The sequence below is a fragment of the Hoplias malabaricus genome, chromosome 3 (assembly GCF_029633855.1).
Source record: "Hoplias malabaricus isolate fHopMal1 chromosome 3, fHopMal1.hap1, whole genome shotgun sequence".
NCBI classification, from domain to species: Eukaryota; Metazoa; Chordata; class Actinopteri; order Characiformes; family Erythrinidae; genus Hoplias; species Hoplias malabaricus.
Window position 1 is genome coordinate 44,947,914 of NC_089802.1, and position 23,264 is coordinate 44,971,177.

The window sequence follows — 23,264 nt, forward strand, 5'->3', positions numbered from 1 at the left end:
TGTACACGCATCAGTCCAAGCTAACTGGTGCGGCTGAGGTCTGTCTAAGCGCAGGACTTCAAATTAAGGGTCACGTAGGGGTCCTCTCCCGCTCAGTGGTTGCTGCCAAGCACAATGTACAAACCTGGACAAATCTCCCCCGGAGCTCATTTATACATGCCCCCCACAAAACAATGGGGATTGCATGTCTGTTAATCTTCTGCTATAATTTGTATGCTATATACAGATGCACTGACCCAATTTACTGAGGAAAAACACACAACTCATTTCATTCCTCTGCACTCCCTACATTAAGTGAAAGGCTTAAACCAGCTGCGATGGTGTTCAGTCCTCTATCGCTATTGTCAACTCCATGGCAACACTGAGTCCAGGATAAGAACGGGTGTGAATGATATATTGGCAGCACAAAAATACAAATGCTGATGATAAATACTTGAGTCTGAGTGAGGGAAGTCCAGCAACTGATGCTGGAGGAATAGAAAGATTTGAAAATATGCAAAATTACACAGGTTCTGCATCATTTAACTGCCCAGTTAGGCCTAAAGTGAGCTACCAGGCTACACACCACAGCACAGTGTGTTCAAATCACACACATTTAGAGGATAAACATTATTATCTGTAAGAAGAACTTTGACTGAAATGACTTCTGAGAGTTTAGTGTGTTTTCAGTTTCCTTCCATTTTTTAAGCTGAAATCGGTGATAAACTCACAACTGTGATGGGCTTCTGGGGGTGTTTTATCCCCCCAATCCCAATTCACAGAATGTGATCAGTTAGTGAGCTCCAACAGCGCCCCCTCCTTGTGACCTCTCTTAAATGCATAAGAATGATCTCATTTTGCCTTGTACTTAGTTTGGTCACAGAACAGAAACTGGACACAAGAAACACATCCATTGAAATACCATTCTCATTTTAAGATACCGCCACATTTATAACCCTGCCATCGCTTGCCAGGTACTAAAAGTATTTGAATAGTATTAGTAGGTATCACAAAAACAACAGCAACTTTTCTGAAATGCACTGAATGCCACAGTGTTGGGTTTTTGGTGCTGTGTCAGTCACAACAACACATTATTATTGGTTATAATTATCAGGCCAAAAAAGCCACATTAGTCTATGCTTATGAAGAGATACATAGCCAGGAAAAATGGCATTTTCAGCATGATATCTAAAGAAAAATAGTGAACGACCTCTGTATAAGCCCCAGTCCGGGCAGCTAAGTATTAACGTTAAAGCACTAGCCCTTTAGCACTTGTGCTAGCATTAAGATGGATTAAAGACGTCACAGAGGAACTGGACTGCCTGACACAGTGACTGCAGGGGGTTGGTGATTCAGAGTCCAGGATAAAATGACCTGCCTCTTCCTGGGTCAACACACTAATGAAGCGCCCCCGTTAGCAGCGGCTAGCTCTCTAAGCATGAAGAGTAGAGGACTGAAGGACACTCCAAATGTCTCACTTCTGATGAGCACTGAAGTAAGAATAGCTACAGTATAGAGGCCACGGCCCACACTTACACATGACACAAGTGAAAGAAAAGCTGAAATCTGATTTGGGTTTGCATTATGACTTTATTAATCTAATTTGCTTTTATAAAATTTGATTCCATAAGCATAAACACAAACATGCACTGTACGGTCAAGTGCACACAGAAATAAAGGGCATTAAGACAGGAGCTGCAGTAACAGCCTATAGTCTTTGGAGAAGGCTTTTGACTAGTTTTGAGGATTTGATGGCATTGAATCATGTGAACATGATGATGATTACCGGTGTCCTGACAAGTTGGGAATCCTGATAAATTATGGTCTACTTAGCATCTCAGTTTCTTTACGTTTATGTGCTTTTTTAAAATGATTAATCTGTTTTCATTGGGTGAATTATAAAATCTCACCTTACTATTATTATTTATTGTGTTCCAAAACTGTACATGGTGAAACAAATGTAAAGTGTGTGTGTGTGTGTGTGTGTCAGTCATTGGTGGAATATGTCTATTCAAAGCAAAAGTCTTTTGTTTACTACATAATTGCATAGTGTTCTTTCATAGTTTTAATGTCTTCCACATTCATTTACAACGTAGAAAATAATTATAAAAAAAAAACATTAAATGAGATGATGTCTCCAAAGTTTTGACTGGTACTGTACATTCACAATATGTGGAAAATGGCCCAAAACAAAGGAAACCCTCTTTTTTTATTACAGTAAATACATTTTACCTTCATATGGGTATGTAGGCTGTGCATATCTCCTGCTTATACTTCTGCTGGGAGGATTTTCTGATATGTTACTTTTAGCCTATGGAAATATCCTACGTACTGTTTAATTTAGGCAGTTGAAAACTATGGTATCTATGTCGACAAGGTAGCACCATTTGACAGCACTTCAGGTCTTGCTAAATGTACTTGTCAGTACTCTATCATCGCTGCTCCACCAGCCAGTTATGTGGGGATCTTATACGAGCATGAGTCAAAAATTATCTGCACTCTAGCTGTAGAGTTTATTTTAATCTACTTTCTTTGTTTTATGTTTAAAGGCTGAGATATGAGCCGCTAAAATACCGCTGCGTTCACGATGTGATAGTCCCATAGGATAAGGCCAGGACTAGAGGGAGGATTCTTTAACAGCTCCAAACTACAAAGCACCAATAAGACAGTGTGGCCAACAAAAGCTTCAATATAAATGGAGTGTGGATAAATTTGATTTGCATTTGTAATTAGGTCTACCCCTTTAGCCCACACTTGACACTGTGCAGATGCTCCAGAGCATCCCGTTACATTTCTTGTTTTCTTATGGAAATGATAAGACGACTTCTACCTGATGATAGCAATGATGCTAAAAGGAGAAAAGCTATAAATCTGAGAAACTAAAATGATGGCACATATTCCCTTGAGGAACAAAAAAGTTTGTGCAGGTTTGCACCAGCTAATCTTTTAAATTCACCTGTATTCAAATATGAAAATAGTCACAACCCTTAGTAGAGTGCAGGGTTTCCTGTTAAACTGTTCACAATGCCTCAGTCTAGTCTACTCTATTACACATGTAGTAGTGCACACTCTAGGTACAGTGTCTGTCCTTCAACCATTGGCCGCAATTCACCCAATAAACAGCAAGAGCATCAAAATCTAATGACACTCATTAAGCTCCATCTTTGTATCTACGGGAGCATCATCTGAGCACCTCTGACACAGAGTCCTTAGTGTTTCTGAGAAAGAGAAATTGCGTCAGTTCCGTGATTCATTTTTAACCAGACCGCTGCAGCGTGCCAGACTCTGAAGCACAGAAGGCAATAGGGATATAAAACTAATAATTGTCCATTAATTATTTAACCAGCTGAAACAGGAACTGTAAAACAAAAGCTATAACTGGGGCACAAATTTCTGTCCCTCAGGTTCAACAAATGCCGCACGGAAGGATGTTCAGAAACAAAGAATCAAGAGTGCACTGCGGTGAATCAGAGGCTTTTGTTTAATGTTTTGACTGCTGATGTATGAAGAATCTTTATTTGCTCTGTGTTTCATCATATTTGAAAGCCTACTTTTCATAGCGCAGAATCAATTAAAACATGGAAAACAGAACACTCATTGAATGGATGGGCATTTCAGTGGTTTTACACCCCAGTTTTTCCCCAAAACTTAGTCAATGTCAATTTCACCTGTTAGATAACACTCCACCATGCTATCAAATTACACACACCAAACACTGTGCTTTACGAGTGCAAACTGACACGTACAAATACATCTCCCCACAACAGTAGGTGGCACTGTCGTGTTTGTTTGTAGCACATGCTTCCTGGAATAGGTGTGAAGCCAACCGTCGCTTCTTTTTAAACTGTAGCTAGAACAATCAGGCTGGACAGCTGAGGAAAAGAATGCCAAATGGCCAGATCTGTCATGCTAGCTGACAAATGCACATATTGGGCCTTTGTACCTTGCAGAGAGAGCAAGATATTAGAGATTCCCATTTTGCCGTTTATTATTATCATTTTTATTTATTTATTTATTTTTTTGTAATTGTGGCTATTATGCTTGTGCTGTGGCTACAGGATTGATTCATATGCCAATTTCAAAGAAAATGTTTCACCCATGTAAAATGAAAGCCACTATAATGCATTCTGATCTGATAATCAAATACTCTGCCCCGTCTCTTGTTGAAAAGTTTGACACAGACTGCAGAGACGGTCACCCACAGACATGCTTGGCATGAAGAAAATACTTCTGGTAAAATTTGGCTCTCTTGATTGTTGTCAATCACTGTTCAGCAGTCTGTAGATAGGTGCTGGCAGCCTCTCAGACGCCATACAGATCTACTTTGCTGCACTGCCCACATGATCCAGCAAGAGAAAACACACATATATAAGCATTAGGATGGTTATATTACAATGGATGTCTGTTTGCCACCTTCCTGTTGAAGTAATGTCCTTATATGCTCCATATGCTTTGCCAAAGGAAAAAAAATGTGTGGGCAAAAGAACACTCTGTTGTTTTGAAGCAGACAGTTTCTAGGAACACTTTGCACAGCTTAGCAGTGTGTCTTGTGAGGGTCTCCAAAGGTGTCTTTGTTAAACACATACAAAGGTTGAAAACATTGCTTTAACCAATAAATAAATTAAGAGCATGGAGCGAGGAGGAAAATATAAACATCGCAGACCGTAATGCCTAGTGAATAAACAAACAGCATTAAAAAAGCTATACAATTATTTATACTTAACAGAAATAACACAAAGCCTCAACTACTAAAGATACTATAGTTTTTCAAAGAAATCTTAGCCACTGGTGGCATTTTCTGCTTCTCGCCATCAGTCTATCAATAAATCCACCATTAATCAAGACTATTCAGTGAAGTTGAGGTGTGGGTTTAGGAACCACAGTCTAGTTAGAGTATACTGTAATAAACTGATAATATTATTGAAAGGTGGCAGAAGCTGTAATCAGACTCGTGTTCAGTGCTGTACGTTATGCTGAAAATTACATGAAAAAAAAAAAAAACTATTTTATGCCGTTGCCATAGAAAAAATAAACACGTATCTCAAATATAGTAACTTTACAGGAGAAGAAAAAAACTCAACTTTCAATGAAAGTTAAAATCCAGTGTTAATGAATTGCAGTATGTTTCTACCAAGAAATTAAATCCACAAAACCTGAGGCTCCCATATTAAGAAAGGCATGTACTTAAAAACTGCAACTACAATATTTAATTATCCCCACTGTTATAGTCTTGAGACACTAGAGATTCTCTCTTTTTAGAGCACAGTCTGCCTGCAGAGATTTAAATAGTTTTATAGTGGTGACTGATATTTCGCAAGTACATTAAGGTCAGTAAAACGGCAAGAGCAGAAAAAAAAAAATAATAAAATGTACATCACAGCATGCTTGTGGGGTCTTCTTCCTCCTACACTGTATGCACTGTATACAGAATAACCAACTTATGTAATACCAAGAGAAAGAGGCTGAAAAACCACAGTACTGGACTGAACTGAACTGGGTAAAGCCTTCATTTGGTAAACCATGTGGAGAGGGTTCACACTAATACAATTTACAGAATAACAGAACCAGGAAATAAAAGGTTTTCAAGGAAACACAAAAGGCCCATAAGGCCAAAAGTCATGGCTTAGAAATTCCTGTTTTTGTATCCATATATATATATATATATATATATATCCATAAAAAAAGGCATGACTGCTCCTGATAAATCATGAAATGACAAGCAGTTATCTCATGTATACATACATGCTTCTCATATGTCATACAGAAAAGAAGAGGGATGAACAATTATTAAATATCAAAATATATCACAATCTAATATGTTTCAGTGACACCAAATTGTTTTCTACACATTTTCAATATTTCAGTGTATATTATTTACAGCATCTATCACCTCCTGACGGACATTACAGAGTTCTGCCATCAGTTCATTGCATTAATTTTTTTTATTAGATTAAAAATATGAATACTGACAAAGCCAAGAGGTTTTTGTTCGATTTTGATGTCATGTTGCTTTCTGTTCTTGGGCGTTTTTGCTGTGGCTTATTTATTGTTCATATCGATATCGGAATTATAATGTATTTACCAAAATTAAAAAATATATTGTGGTATAAATTTGGCCATATCGTCCAGCTTTCAAAGAAAACGTGGATGACAACAAAGATGATTTTAAATGGCCTGGACCCCTAAAAAAACAGCCTAAATAATTGGATTATTGTGATATTTCAAACTATTTAATTAGTATTGGCACAATAATGATTCAGTCATTCAGTATTTTTAAATGAGAAGTGTGTCTGCTGTTTGGTATCACTGTGTACGCCACTCTTAACATGAACCAGAGGGAGCAAAGGAGAAGGTCGTCTGAGGAGATAAGAAAGACACTTGTAGACAAGTATGTTAAAGGTAAAGGCTATAAGACCATCCTCAAGCACCTTGAAAATCCTGGAAAACTGACTCTGGACTGAACCGGGGAATATTGTGAATAGCAGACAAGAGGTAACAAGACACAAGCTGAAATCCAAAGACATGGTCTATCAGTGTCTGATCACACCATCCATTGCTTTTTGAGCAAAAGTGGACTCAATAAATGAGACACAGGAAGACCCCATTGTTGAAAGAAAATGTCCTGTGGAGAAGAAGCAAAATTGAAGCTTTCTGGCAAGCTACATTCACCCTCTGTTCACAGAAAAAAAGAGAGAAAAAGAAAAAAAAGTTTTTAAAGTACAGAACAATCTACTATACCTACTGTGGAACTTGGAGGAGGCTCTGTTTTACTTTGGGGCTGCCTTGAATCTCAAGACTGTCAAGGCATTCTGGAGCAAATGTCAGAAAGTGCAGTCTCAGTCAAAGGTCATGAGTCCTCCAACAAAATAATCACCCCAAAGCAAAGTTAAAAGCACCCAGTGGCTGAGAACAAAACCATAAACTTCTATGATCTGAATCCTACTGAACATCTACGTAAGATGTACATAGTGAAGTCTGGAGAAGGCACCCTTCAAGCCTGAGAGGGCTGGAGATGTTTACTCAGGAAACTTGGCCTAAACCTGTTGGTACAGTCTCAGAAATCATTTCTTCACAACTTCTGTGCAACAGAAGTGAGGTTAAGGGAGTCGTCTCTTTTGTCCATGCCATTTCAACGTTCCATTATTATTTTAAATATTTCGTAGAATCCAAACACAAAACCACAGACTGATTTCGGTTGATTATGAAATTAATTATTATAGATAAAATTACTTTTGTCAGGCTTTTTCCCCTTTCCCCAGAGATTATTTCACTGTGGGTTCTTCGTTTTTTGTGGAAGGCTAAACAAATTTAGGGGTAAGTTAAAACTATGTGAACATACTGGTTTGGACAGGATTCTGAACCCCATCCTTGTTCGGAGGTTTGGCATGATGTCAAATATAGTGAAGAAAAGCACCTTAACTGGAATCAACAAAAAGCCATTCAATATATTGAAACTGTTAAAAATATTGGAACACTGCATTTGGAACAGTAGTAGTTTATGTAATAAATAAATAAGCTATATATATATATATATATATATATATATATATATATATTACATACATCTGTATGTATACATTGTTAACATTTGAAAATGATACATAAACATTTGGAATTTAAATAATTGTGAAAATTTTTCGGCAGTTCTTGGAGCACACGTTTATTTTATGCCCAGTATCTTAGGCCAAATTTAAAAGCCCCTTTGTACATACTCATACACAAAAGATCGCAATGACCCGATCCCTCTTGTTGTCCCAAATTTTAATGCAATCAAAATCTCACAACATTGTTCCAACATTTATCCTAAGGCCTTCCTAGAAGAACAGATGTTTTTACTCCCTGTTAATAACCTTGATTTTAGAAGCAACATTGAGCAAAGTCTGATCCAATTGAAATGGAATATAGAAATGCTCATAAGCTTTCAGTTCCGAGCTTCGGCTGTAAATCTCACACACAGCACTTTACTAATGCCTTGTCATGTGGTGCTACACAGAAACTGGTTCAGTAATGTGGTTTGAGCAGAGATCATGGCGGGGCGGGGAGATTCATTATCCAAATGTATTGAGCAAAGCTGCCAGTTTATGGCAGAGACAGGGACCATTTAGGAAGAGAAAAAAATCATATTTCATTAGTAGAATAATGGCTGGGATCTTCTTGGCATCATTGCTGAGATAGGGAAGACAGTGAGAGAGAAATAGAAGGGGCGGTGGGGTGGTGGGGTGAGGGAGGGATCCCCAAAAAACTGAAGATAAATGTATGCTGGTCGTATTTAATCCTATATTGCCCTAATTAAAGTATCTGATACCCTCAGCGATAAATGTGTCTAGCAACACCAGCAGCCTCCATTAATAGTCCTGGCTTGTGCCCTGGCTTCATGGGGTGCAATAACTCTGGGTAATTTTATTAATAAAATCATTTCTCTCCAGACACACACATTGCATGCACTCTCACACACACACACACTTCCCCTTGTGTGCCTTCCCATTTAGACATCAACTCCTGTCTTGTCCAGTGCATGCACACTCTGGCATAATGAATCACTCCAGAATGTATGAGTCCTCCTCTACTCTCTCTCTCTCTCTCTCACACACACACACCCACACACTCCTCTCCACAACCTCTCTCTAGCCTTCTGACGTCCAGAGCTAATAAAGCCAAACTGAAAGTGGAGACTGAAGGTAAGCTGAGACCTAGCTCAGTGTTGTAAGCGAATCAGTTCCAACTTGGCCCAAATGTGACTTGAAGAAACAAGTTTTGGCTTCATCTGCCTCACTTGGCCGGCTTCACTATGTTCTAGCCTCTGAGCACAGTGTTTCAGTCTTTCTGTTTTTGTTTTTTTTCCCCATTTATTTATTTATTTAGTTATTTACTGGACACTGCTGTGTGTAGAAGCAGACATTCCCTGTAACATTACTGGAAAAATCAGCAAGTAAAGCACTGCATCAGTTTAGTGAAATATGGTGCCAAAAGACTGTGAGGAGAGTGGTGTGTTCTCCCTGTGTCTGCATGGGTTTCCTCCGGGTGACTGTGAGGACTGTGGTGTGTTCTCCCTGTGTCCGCGTGGGTTTCCTCTGGGTGACTGTCTGTGAGCAGTGTGGTGTGTTCTCCCTGTGTCCGCGTGGGTTTCCTCCGGGTGACTGTCTGTGAGGAGTGTGGTGTGTTCTCCCTGTGTCCGCGTGGGTTTCCTCCGGGTGACTGTCTGTGAGGAGTGTGGTGTATTCTCCCTGTGTCCGCATGGGTTTCCTCCGGGTGACTGACTGTGAGGAGTGTGGTGTGTTCTCCCTGTGTCCGCGTGGGTTTCCTCCGGGTGACTGTCTGTGAGGAGTGTGGTGTGTTCTCCCTGTGTCCGCGTGGGTTTCCTCCGGGTGACTGTCTGTGAGGAGTGTGGTGTGTTCTCCCTGTGTCCGCGTGGGTTTCCTCCGGGTGACTGTCTGTGAGGAGTGTGGTGTGTTCTCCCTGTGTCTTCGTGGGTTTCCTCCGGGTGACTGACTGTGAGGAGTGTGGTGTGTTCTCCCTGTGTCTGCGTGGGTTTCCTCCGGGTGCTCTGGTTTCCTCCCACAGTCCAAAAACACACTTTGGTAGGTGGATTGGCGACACAAAAGTGTCCGTAGTTCTGAGTGAATGTGTGTGTGGGTTGCCCTGTGAAGGACTGGCGCACCTTCCAGGGTGTATTGGGTCGCCTTGCGCCCAATGATTCCAGGTAGCCTCTGGACCCACCGCGACCCTGAACTGGATAAGCGCTTACAGATAATGGATGAATGAATGGTGCTAAAAGACACGTTTGTAAAGATTCCTTTTATAAATGTAACATATTCTGAATATACGGCTCTGATCAGAAGCCAGAGGCCAGCCACTATTTACTGACTTTCACATATTTAAAGAAAACCTTACACAGAAGCCTTACCAATGCATTATTTGCTTTTACCTTAACTTCCTGTCTTTTCAAGTGACATTCTTTCAGTTTGTCAGAGGAACATTATATCAAACCTTGGTTCAGTTCCAGAAGATGGCTGCATTTTTCTGTTTTTCATCATGTAAGTGTTCCCAAGCACATTCAAGTCATGCTCTGTAGCGGCCAGTCCAACACCTGCAGCTGATTGTTTAGGTATGGCTGATGGTGATTTTTCTCGATTTAAGGTCCTTAAGAACTCAATATCCTTTGAAACCCATAGCATACATTATTCCTCTTACAGTGGAAGGATAAACAGAAGCACATGTGGATATTTACAGGTCGGAAGCTAGGGTGGAGCATATTTTTCTCCTGGTTATTAAGGTCTAGTGACTTTTAGCGGTGTCCCAGGTCTTGTACCCTGTCAGAAAAATTGTCACTATGACGGTACCTTATGCTGTCACTGTGGTGGTGCCCTCAAGGGAACATATTCTGTACCTTTAATTCTGTAACATAACTGTACCTTATTCCATAATAATTGTAGTTTTTTAATGTTGTGTTGATTCCATACGCTCCATTTCATCTCCAGGACTTATATCATGTTTTATTTTACACAGTTCTATAATGTAAAATACAAATATTCACCCCTCCTTCTGGAGAAGAGAATGTAATGTACCTTTAGGGAACACAACCTGACTTTTAAACACTGTTGTACCTTTAAGGGCATGTTTAATTAGCTTATAAACACTACTCAATGGAGGGGAATTAATGTTGAAAATATTGTATTACTGTATCGTTGCTTTCATGTCAAAATCACATGTACATTTTTTCAAACAATTCAGACATCACTGCCCAATGTATGTGCCCTTTATAATGAGTATACCAGTGGAACTAAATGTGTAAAATCTCATTACATACAATGGAATTAAATTTAAGTTCCTATTTTGGAAATGCAGTGTTAAAATGTTAAGACCAACATGATACAATTAGACACAACAAGTAAGAATTACACACACATACCTTTCCAACATAGAGTGGTTCTGTTCCTGTGTACTCTTCCACCACAAAGAACTGGTTCCACACCCAGCCCCTCTTCACTCTTTCATGAGACATGGGGCTTTTCTCACTAGTCCTTTCAGCATGACAGGACCCCCATTCCCAGCAGTGCAGGACCCCCAGAGTCACCACTAGAGCTGATGCCCTTCCGCTCCAGAGGGCAAACATCTTGGAAAAAATCTACCTTCTACATGGGCGAAGGTTAATAACTCAATGGAGATAAATGTTTCCTTCCTCCCTTGGATGTGTTTTAAGGAAGAAAAATAAGAATAAAATCCTTCTAAGCCGTAAACGCAACTAGTCCGTTCCTGTTGGTGGAAGCTATAAATCCAATCAATTTTTCATCATACTAGAAAATGTGCAAATGCTGCTTTTCCTCTGAGTCAGGGGTGCTGTTGGATCACTGTGATTGCACATTGTATTCTGGGGAGTATGTCCAAAAGTTTGTGTGTTTTTAACTCAATATGGCTTTATGGCTTCCCTGCTGCTGTGCAGGGGTTGCGGAGAAGTCACAGGCAGTGGAGTTCACTCCGGTGTACCATCTGCAAGGTCACAAACTTGTGCATCTTCTACAGCGTCTCTATAGGACGAGCAGATTTTCGACCAGGTGATACGAGGCCAGTACATGCTTGGAAATCAAGATAGCCAGGTAGAGAAAGCTGGGAGCCTCAGTTGCTTTGAGGCTGAAACTTAGCAAAACCAATAAGGCTTCACCACTAAAGACAGCAGAACTGATAGTAATGTCAGAGTAACTGTCAGTGGATTTTGGCACCAAATGGGGTACTTGTGTTGTTCCATATCATTACTGAACATCACACAGTGTGCAGAAGAAGCTCTATCTTCCAACCAGAGAACAAACTACATTATTTTCTGTGTGGTTCCAGTAATATGCAATGGGCTCAATCCAGAACAGAAGGGGTTTGGTGCTTTGGCATAGCTTCCTCGACAAGGCATCAGCTGCATTTACACTTGACCTCCCACAATCTTCCGGAGAACATGCTGGAAAATGAGCAGCTCACCTGAAATAGGGCAAAGAGAGAGAGAGGGAGACAAAAGTTAATGATACACTTGCGCAATACCTGCAGATTTCGATCTGCCAGATTTTCCTTTTTTTCAAATATTGTACACGAAAAAGAGATTAAATAAAGTGATGAGGGTTGAATCATTTTTTATCCATAACTCATATGTATTTCTCAGTAATGAACAGGGACTGGCTTGAACCTGACTGAGTATTACTTCTATTAAAATGCCAAGGACATCTATTAAAATACATATATTTCAAATGTTGATTGTGGTTCGTAAATCGGCCAATTACACACTGCACCTGGAAACTCAACCCGTTTTAAATGGTAACTGCTCAACTTGCCTACCAATGTGAGACATCTGGTCCCTATCTCATTGCCATTGCTTTGTGCACGTTAAAACGTACAGCTCAATAGCGTTTATGCTGGTGCTGCAACAAATAAAAGGTTTAATTTATTCACCCAAACCAGTTACAAACAAATGTGATTTTAAAAACCGTTCCTGACTGCAGCACTCTGTTGCCACTTTAATTATTTGATTTGCTGTTTTGCATTCTGAAAAAGAAAATAAATAAATTAATAAAAAGGCTGTGTGCTGAAAATATGCTTTTAGTTCAGATAATCTACCAGCAAACATTTTTCAAGGCAGAATGTTTGGACTCAGCAAGAATCGCAGTAATGGGCTAAGCCCAAGAGCTATGCCTTGCGTGTGAGCTAGCCAGGTGTGGTGGTAGGGAGGAGGGATTGGGGGGTAGTGGGAAGGTGTGGGTGTGTGAGTGTTTGGGGGTTGGGGGTTGGGGGGGGTTATACATCAAGAAACCGGCTTACGAAGCATCTGACTGCCTAACTGTGGCCTGCGGCGTGGGCCTTACACAAGGGTGCATCTGATTAATTGCATGAGGGACCACTAATTGGATAAACGCATTAATCAATTAATTCCATCCATCAGAGAAGCAAGCCTAATACTTCAAACAAACACTGAGCCAGAAGGTGTAGATAAGCTACAGCCCTGTTGCACGCACAGAGATCCCGCGCCGGCCAGGGATAATGATTAATGGTCTTTTTGAAGCCTTGTGAATGTGGAGAAAAACAACATTTAGCGCGGCTGAGGTGTCACAACCTCAAGGCTAAGTGATTGCGGCAGAGGCAGCCTGGCCAAAGCAAAGGAAAACTCCTTAGGCTATTGTTTCTCTTACCCTTTTATACCTTGACAAGATTTCACGTCTAGCACAGGGTACATGAGCAGTATTAGGAATATTCTATCTTATGATGCTTTTAAAAAGCTTTTAGCTCGCACAAAATCTCATGCAGATGAGTATAAAAGCTCTATAGAATCAGACCAAGCAAACAACACCGGCCACAGAAGAGAGCACAAGGTAAAATGCAACATGGATATTTGAATATAGCTAAACAGACTGAAGCTGAAGGTGATTTTAGTCATATTCTCATCTCTCCATAGCAACCATCTGCATATGCTCACTGGAGCCTGAAGTGTATCTATGTTAAAGGTAATTTTTAGATGCAAATCACCTCAAGAAATCGGCTTGGTACTCACTCACTTGGTATGAATTCACATTCATACACAGATCAGCCATAATATAATGACCACACTCACTGTTCATTCTCTTAGCACCACTGACCATACAGCAGCACTTTGTAGTCATAAAGTTAAAGACTGTAGTTCATGTGTTGCTTTGTAGACACAATTTGCCCCATTTCACCCTGTTCTTCAGTGGTCAGGACCCCCTACTGCACTGATTTGAGAGGGTAAGACACAGCCGTGCTGCTGACAGTTATAAATAATGTACCAAGAAAGTTTGCAGAGTAACAGTTGGACAACAATTTGTAGTTGCTGAACTACAAAAGACCCCCTGTGTGGTCAGTGGAGATAAGTGAAGGGACAGTGAGTGTAGAAACATGGAGGCGGCCATAATGTATTTGTGTATTCACACACAATTCCAGACTGCACCACAAGGATGATCTAAAACACACACTTAATCAGGTTTTGGAAGTGCACCACAGGTATGTTTTATAAGAAACTCACTGCAAGGAATTGTTCCTACTCACATACTCATGTTTAAGAAGTTTAAGATGTTCAACCATGAGTTGCTCTTTAGTGCTTAGCATCAAAGACTATGTATGAGTGTTGTTCTACCCTCCTCACTGAACACAGTGCCACTGGGCATGTTCAGGCATGCCCAATGTTGAGCTGTGTGTGGCTAAAGGGTGAAAACTGGCAATGAGTAATAAAGAACGGGGAGACGACAGCAGAAAATACAATCAAACGTTTTTCTAACTGGTGTCTGTAGCTCAGACTTCACACAATTTTTTTATTCTAGGTGGCTGTTATACAGAACCACTTTGAAGCAGGTAAACAACTCACAGAGAGCTAATAGAGCTAAAGTGCAGCCTCCACAAAGAGGGGCTACATTTAACAACGTGTTACAATTAAGCCTAAAAGAGTGAGAGAACTACTATATATACATATTAAGCTATTCATTCACAGATATTAAGAACACTGTATAGACAGCATACAACACACTATAGACACAGTATAAAACACAGTAACATGAATTTATGTAAATAAATTCAGGTTCAGTTTGACTGTGACTAAAAAACAGACAAGATGTATTTTGATGAATATTTTTATGTATTTATTTGGGGAAATTCATCTGGTTCAAACAACAACAGATTCATATCAAATCAATTATGTTATGGATTATTGTGCCAGAGCTTTCAGTGACATTTAGCACCTCAGTGTTTTACAGTTAGGCTACATATAGGCTAGTATGTAACATCTGCACTTCTTCCACTTCTGGCTGTGTTGCTCATAAACATTTGCAGTTGTAGCAGACATATGTAGGCTGATTAATTAAGAATCACAAAGTGTTGTCTTGCATGGAATACTTATTAGTGGTTGAGAGAGAGAGAGAGAGAGGCAACACACACCATGGACTGTAGTTATTTACATTAGCGCATTCCCAGTGTCAGCAGGCCGTAGGAAGGCTAGCAGTAATAGCTTAGCGCCGTCTTACCAGATGGTTCATGGCAATTGTGTGACTTCTCTTTGATCATCACCAGTGGAGGCTAAATTTGCAGAAATAAACACTTAATTTTCACCAGGGGTGCCTTGTTAGCCTCCTATAGTTTTATTCTGATATTGTTCTACTCACAGAAACAACGCTGCTCCTGCATATTCTTATTCTCCACTGGCCAGTGTGAGGATGATCATTGTTTGTTGCTCTAACTGCGAGCTACATTTGATGAAAAGGGGCTGTGACATGCCTGGCATTTAGGGGCCCGGCTCTGCTGGTGACTCTGGTCACAAATGCGCAATATCATATTTCTCAGCCTGGAAATAACACAAGGGAAAGGAACAGAAGCCTGGGATAAACTGTTGCTCCGCAAGACATGCTTTATGTTCTAAAAATGCTCTACTAGATAAAACAACAGCAGCAAACATTACAAAAATAAATAAATAAAAAAACTGTTCCACTTGTGAAACCATGAGTCCATCAAAACCATCAAACAAGCCCCCATTTGCACTTATCTGATCATAAAATAAAGTATTTCATGTTTGCAATTAGTCTTGAATGTTTTTGGCTAAAGAACCCACTTCAAAGTTAAAGCATGTTGTTTGTTCCTTTTTTTTTGCCTCAAAGGAAAACATCTCAGGGAGAAAAAAAATAAAACACAGATTAATCCATTTCAGTCTATCTCCATGTTCCCCTGTGCTGTTTGCAGCAGATTTTCTTACTTGGGCCTGGCCATGTTCTTATGATTAATTATAAACCATTTGTATCAAATAGTTTTCTGGGTGAATATATTTCTCTGAAGTACTTCTCTAAGCCCAGCCTTCTTCATGCACTCAGAACTCTTTGACATTTAATAGGAAGGGGAAAAGAAAAAAAAAACAAAACATGGGATCTCTCAGTGTTTTTCTTTTCCACTTCCCATTCCCTTTCAGCCACTGCATTTTCTTCCCACTCTTGAAATTCACATGAAGGGTGTGAGCAATTTGTCCCTAATTAAGGCAGAGAGTACGGTGTCTTAATGAATTGGCATGGGGGCAAAAAAGAGGACTTGGTGCTGGTAAACTTGGCCACATTCTGAAGTCACTGGCCTGGGCTAATTAGCATGTTGTCAATTAGCAAGCTTCAGAAAGGGAGGGCAGGAAGTGGGGGGTCCATCAGAATAGACACAGACGTAAGACCTCCCTCTCCCCCACTCGATGTGCTATTGGCAAGCCGGGTGCGCTCACTCGTGACCTATTAGGTCGTGGATTGATTAGAAAACATGGCTGCTACTTCTCATCAGTCGCCAGCCGGAGTGCAGAGGCCGTGACAGCTGGCATCCGCAGCTGAGAGGAGACTGATCACCAACAAGTGATGGGCTCCAGGCCAGAGTTGGAGACTAACAGCCTCTCAGTCTCTCTCTACCTCTCTCTCTCGCAACCTGCCCAACATCCATCCCTTTAACACAAATCACCAGAGTCTATGGACTGATAACATTCACCTTTAAACTCCAACAAATGCTACAATGAAGTGAAGTGTACAAAACTCTCTTTTACACCTTACTTAAACACAAAGGCTGAAAGATGTGGGATAAACGGCCTACTGGTGATTTTCTGAGCGCTACTGTGATTAAGATTTCAAGCATTGTCTAGAAATCATCACCAGTGCGTGAGCTGCCTGGTCCTTGTTCACAGATTCCAGGGCAACTGAATCCGACTGAGCAACTTGAAGCAAAGCTGTTTAATGAGAGTTAGGGCTTATACGGTGTCCCGTTTTTTTCAGAAATAAATAAAGATATAAATAAATACATTTTAAAAAATACTATGGTTGAGAATTTTAATGTAGTGGAAACTTCATAGCATTTTTGTCTAAACACATTGAATTCATGGGAAGATTCCGGAAAAAGAAACTGATTTCTTAAGTAACAACAACAGTGATGATGAATTTATCGTTTACATTTTTTAAGAACTGTAATTGAAGGATGAGCACCATGTGTTAACCCCATTCTACAAGAAGGACAACACGGGGACCTCCAGCACCTCATTCGGGTATAACAAGCTGCTCCGAAGGCATTTCTGTCAGTTAGTTTTTGAGTTTTAGGCTCTGCATGTTGACGTTTGTTTTATATAAATGTAACATTATTTAACAATTTTATAGTCAGTGATTTACTTGTTCTATGAGCTTTTGTGTTCTACTACAAACAAGACATGCTGTTCTGCCACTGCCATGAAGCTGAAACATGACAACAGAGCTCTGATTGGTCAGCCTGACTTTAATGCATTCAAACAACATAAAAAATAATGTTTGTCTCTCTACAGCTGTTTTCACATAGGAACCCCAGAGAATTAGGGTTGGACATTTTCAGGAGCATGCAGTATAAGCCCCGGACACAGTCATTCTCACAGCTGGAAGTGTTAGGCATGGGGCTGTGCCTGTGTAGTAGCACCAGTAAGGAACAGCATGACTCTCCTGAACATTTCTGGCTGTTATTCCCACACACTCTCACTCTGACATTACCCCGGACTTTTTACTGGGGCTTGCAGGATATAGTCTGTGTAACGTCCTGTACAAATGTAATGAACATTTGTGTTCCCAGAAAATTCTGGGTTAGCACTGGTGTGTGAAAACATGTGGCTTCTGTCTCCTATCAGGAGGAGGTAATATGGACTCCTGGGCAATCAAGGTTTTTAATAAGTTTAAATGAAAATTGGAAAATATCAATATTTGTTATTATAAGGCTGCAGTAGACACTTGTGAAGTGGCTTTTCCCTTTACATTAAGCATGCTCCTTAGACTCTTGTAAGAGGAAATGTTTAAAATAGAAACTGAAAAAGGCCATAGTGGTTTCACAAGTCACATTTCCACACAGGAAAAATTGGGAAACAAAGCTCTTGCAATTTTAAAAACATGCTGTGATTTTGATAAAAAATGGCAGTGTTCATTTCTTCTTATGGTGACTGACATTTTAGGCACCCCCCTCCAATTTCTACCCAAAAGACGGCAGTAAATGAAAAGGAAAGTTTAAAAACAGCCAACTGATTAAAGAGAAAATATGATTTGAGAACATCTATTTTAATAAAAAAAAAAAAACAACAGTATTAAACTAATAGCCTGAGGTTAATACTCTCCCCATGGTCCCCTAAGGTAGCCTCGGGTTTTGATGTGACGTCCGATTGTGCATTTGGTGTGCACTGCCCTGTGGTGCTTCCTTTCTCCGGCTCAGACAAATGAAAGCTCTCATCAAAGCCGGACCAACAAGGACTGCGTACGGCTTTGGTTATTCAAGTGAGCCTGGCCACTACAATCAAATCCCCTCCCTGTGCCTATTAAAATCGCCCATCTTTGTCATCTGAAATCCCAATTTGTCACAGTCGCTTGGCTATGTCAAACCTCAGGAGCTGCAGAGCTGAAAGTCATAAACAAGAAAAAAGAAAAAAGAGGAAAAACCTTGGCTTTCAGAACACCACAGTGTAATGGGCTTTGATTCCGTCGGACAGATGGGCTGACAGATTATATAGGAGTCAAGGGTTTGCTGGATGCAGCTCTACTGTACAAGATGCCTGCAGAAGCGTGTTGTCATCCGCAAATTGTTGAACTGTCTCCCTGACCTTGAAATTTGATTTTATTTATTTTTATTACCCCACCCCCACTCCACACCCCAGCTGAATTTCAACAAAGCCTGCTCCGAGAAAACGGATCGTTACCAATCTCAAAGACAAATATTTGCTCTCCAGTAAAGAAAAAAGGAAAAGTCAGTGAGAGAAAGATGCTGAGCTATTGCTGCACTTCCCCTCAGCCATCAGCATTCAGCATGGAGGCACTCAAAGAGAGCATCAAGGAAAGCATCCGTGAAAGTATGACGAAGACTCTGAAGGAGACAACAGAGCTCTGTGAAGACTCCAACTGCTGTGAAAACACAAATGGACAATTTGAAGAAGCAAAAACAGCAGAAACGGGCTGTTTTTGTCCACCCTGTGCACAAAAGCTGTCTGTGTTGCCTTCATTCAGACCACCCCCACCCCCCAGCTTCTATTTCTGTTCATTTATTATTTTATTATATTTTTTTAGAACACAAAGGTCAGTCTGTTTTTGCCAATTTCTGTAAGTAATTATATCCATCTACGCTCTAATGATTTTTCTACTTGCTCCCTGTGACCCAGCAATTGTTCCCCCCAGAGCAACAGTAATAAATAGTTTGAAAAAGCAAGGGTTCGATAAACGCAGATCAGAGCTACAATGGGCATGTAGTACTTGCGGAAAAGCATAAAAATAAAAACCTCAGCAGTATAACTCTCAGTAAAGAAAGATAATGCCAGAGGAAAAGGTTGGGAATACATGGGATGTTCAAGTAAATCTTGATCATATTCAGGCATGAAAACTGACATGGGATGGAACATAAGCTGTTGTATTACATCATTATTGAACTCTGCACTTTGCATTATTCACAAAAAGAGACCTGAACGTGATTTGGTTTTGAATCTCCAGAAGTTGTCAAGGCTCTTGTCTTGGAATTAACTTCTTTAGCCGACTGCAATGCTCTTCCTTCTGAATAAAAAACATGTGTCTTTAAATCTCACCACAGTGTCTTAAATGCTGCACTTAAAGCAGTAAAGCTAAACGGTCCTGAGGTACAGCAAATGGATACAGCTAACCTGCTGATTGTTACTGTGCACAGAAGATAATTTGGTAGGTCACGAATACAAGTACTAAAGCCAGCAGAGAATGTGCAATTTCTGGTTCAAAAGGAATGAATGAGCGAACGAACAAACGAACGAATGAATGAATAAACAAAATGACCCTGTTGGTGTTAAAGTGTACTGTTCAGTCCCCAGCTTATTCCATCCTTAAAAAAGATTCACAAACATCTACAACAAATAATAATTATAATAGTCATAAATTGTATTTATAACACTTCAAGTACATCTCAGAAAGCAAAACATACAACAACAAAAAACAAATGATAAAAAAATAATGAAATGGCAAGAAAATAATAACAGCATTTGAATTAATAACTGAGTTGAAGAATTACTCAAATAAGGAGACGTGCTGAACTTAAAAGCAGCTAAAAGTTAAAATAGAAATAAAAAATAAATAAGCTAAAGCATATAAATGCCAAACATATTTTATATTTATAAAATTTTATTTAAAAAAGCATTGTTTGAAACATTTCTTAAAATGTGTACAGGTATAGATGTTTTAGACTGGATACGGTTCAAAACAAAATAGTCTTAAAATTACATTCATTCATTCATTATCTGTAACTGCTTATCCAGTTCAGGGTCGCGGTGGGTCCAGAGCCTACCTGGAATCATTGGGCGCAAGGCGGGGGATACACCCTGGAGGGGGCGCCAGTCCTTCACAGGGCAGTCTTAAAATTACATTGACACAAAAATAATTCCTGTTACTTTGTGTTTGTTTGTAAAACATAAAACTCATCATATAAAAATGAATAATAATATCTGCTTTTAGCATACAGGCCTACACAAAAATCATAAATTGACCCTAACACGGGATGGGGGGACACATGCAGTCTATGGCCCCTTTAAGAGATAGTGAACATTGTGTAATGCTTATCTATGGGTTGCAGTCACATGAGTTTGGGCACCATATTAAGGACTGACTGTCTGGTTTCAGAGTGCAGCACTAATGTAAACGGATGAGAAAGATGGATACATTTATCTCATACTCAACCCCTCTGCCTGCACTGGAGAGAGTCTCACAACACTCAGAAGCACAGAAGCTTTGTTTACAAACATGATGCGTGCAGGGTCAGGGTTCCATACTTAAATTTATTTAACGTTAATGTCTAAATGAGGACTAAGTGTTAAAAGAAACAATAAATCAATTTAAACATCACAGTTTTTATTTGAGTTGTGTGTTTGAGTAATTAGTAAGGGCCACAATATACAGTGACATCACCTGCAACCCATGGATACAGTCCATATTAAATGGAGGAAAAAAAAAAAAAAGCCTTACGTCAAAGTGTGTCGAGTCGAGTGTACTTATATTATTATGCTAAACAAACCCAGTTACTCAAATACGCCGCTTCCAATTAATTCTGTGGCTATAAGTCCACTTCCTTAGTTTAGCATTTATACAATAATGTCAGGGTAGTGTAGCAAGCGGCAACCATTTGAATAATCATTTCAGACCTAGGGAGTGTGCTCTGGAATCCAAACATTTGGAAACACAATGTCGATTAAGCAACATTAACCCAACACCTGGACTAGCATCAGTGTCTGGAGTGTTGTCCTATTCTTCCATTTGGCTGCTGGCTGGGGGCTCATGAGACTGGCTATTATGCCCTGGAATGAGGAAACACTTTAAAGCACCCCATGTCCAAGAGACTCACTCTCTCATTTTGGCAGAGTGGAGAGGGCCGGGTGAGTGAGCCTCACAGGGGTGCAGCCCAGATTGGCAAGCCATGTCTGCTGTAATGGATGGAGCATGTAGTGCGAGTGGAGCGCTGCAGCGCATTAACTTGCATGTTTGCTTACAGCAAGTAATGAGGGAAGACATATATTGTCACAGCCTTAGAAAGGAAAAGCAGGTTGGTTAATTATGCTAATTGCAGCCAGCTTCTTCTGCTTTCCCTTTACTTCCCCTGTCTCTCCACTCTGTCACTACAACACGCATTCACTCACTCACTCACTTTTTTTTTCCTCTGGTGACTGCACAGCCCTTGCCAAGAGAGAAGCACTTAACAGTCGGGCCCCTCTTCTTTTCTTCCTTTTTTCAATGCTCGCCCTCCTCTTTACCCACCTTTTACCTCGGGAGAAAAAGCCCTGCCACTCTATCTCCTATTCACTTTCGACCTTTTACCTTTTCCTCTTCTGGTAATGTCTCTCTTTCTCTTTCTCCCTCTTTCTCTCTCTCTCCTCTGCACCCTGCATTTTGCCAGCTGCACAATTACTCAATCGCTCATCTCATGGGCTGCTGGCATGAGCGAAGGTCCAGGCGCCAGACACTGGCCACTGATCAGAAGGGTGGGAGCCGAAAGAAAGAAAAAAGGACGAGCAGGGGGCTCCACAGCCTCGCTGGCCAAGGCTTCCTGACAGACAGGGGAGGCGGCTGGCAGCTGGCTACGATGCATAGCCGTCACCATGGCTGAGGTCTGTGCCAGACCACTGTGAGCTCTCCTGGCCAAGACGAACCTGAGAGAGCTGGATCAGTGTGTGCTGGTAAAAAGTCTGAACATGACCCAAGACATGCACACCAACAATACAGAGGTGTAAACATGCAGCAACTCATCAGCATCCAGCGTGGCCATTTAAATCACGTCTTTGTTTTTAACTCAGTGGAAAACATGAAAAATCTATTGAGTTCTCAATGAAAGCAAATGTATATACTCATGAACATGAAGGATGAGATGTTATATGAAAGGAAGCCACAGACAAAGCCCTAAAGAAGCATTCACTTTTGGTTAAACTTGGTTTTAATACTATTTTTTTTCTCTCAGGGATGGTCACATCCATGTCTGAGAATCAATCTGTGATCCTCCTAAAATCAGAGGTCTGGGGTTTGCTGAAAGCTCTCAGCTCCAGTTGCTGTGACCAATACAAATGTCAAGTGGTGACCATCATGGAAAATGCAAATCTTGTGCCTTCTTACACTGTGCCAAATCTTCAAATCAAATTCAAATCAGATTTATTGTGACATCAAATAACACAAGTGTAAAGTTAGTGAAAAACTTAACACACAATTGGAAAACATTGACTACAACCAGAGGGAGCTCACAGCCAGGCAGCCTTACTCAGCGCCATCCTGGATTCACAACTCTCAGAAGTGAGATCAGCAGCTCGGGTTTGCAGGTTTATGCCAATTTCACATGCAGTAACTGCTTCAAATCACAGCTGTCAGTAGCCTACCAAATGAACATAAAGATAATACGGGGTATAACAGCAATGAATGCAAACCTGTTTTCCACATTAAAAAAAATAATAATGTGATGAGAGCTGCATAGTGATGTTTGTAAACGTTTGTAATTATGCAGTCTATCTACAGTTTAGACAGTAATCCTCTTGTGGGAAAACAAACATGTGATAAAAAAAATCCATGCCCTAATCAAGCTCAGAATCTCCAAACGCAAACCCAAGTATCCAGGAGAAATATGTTTTGTTTTTTCTCTCTAAGAGCCAAAATAATAAAAAAAAAGCCTCAAGTTGTTGTTTTTTTTTAAGTTAAGCTATCTACTAACTCCAGACCATTTCAGGGTCTACTTTGCCTGGACTCAACCTATATTTCTTCCTTTCACTTCAAATCCTTTGAAAAACAAATATACAGACAAATCCTAAAAGATACCCA

General features: G+C 40.2%; 1 protein-coding gene across 4 annotated transcripts in view; it reads right to left on the minus strand.

The window, feature by feature from the left end:
- The window catches only part of LOC136691564 (cadherin-22-like), a 216,445-nt gene that overhangs the window by 87,008 nt on the left and 106,173 nt on the right, over positions 1-23,264 (minus strand). For all 4 annotated transcript variants that reach the window (XM_066664137.1, XM_066664140.1, XM_066664142.1 and 1 more), the window contains one exon: positions 10,889-11,943. In XM_066664137.1, the coding sequence (XP_066520234.1) occupies positions 10,889-11,092 (204 nt within the window). In that variant the 5' untranslated portion in view covers positions 11,093-11,943. The remainder of the gene's footprint in view (positions 1-10,888; positions 11,944-23,264) is intronic.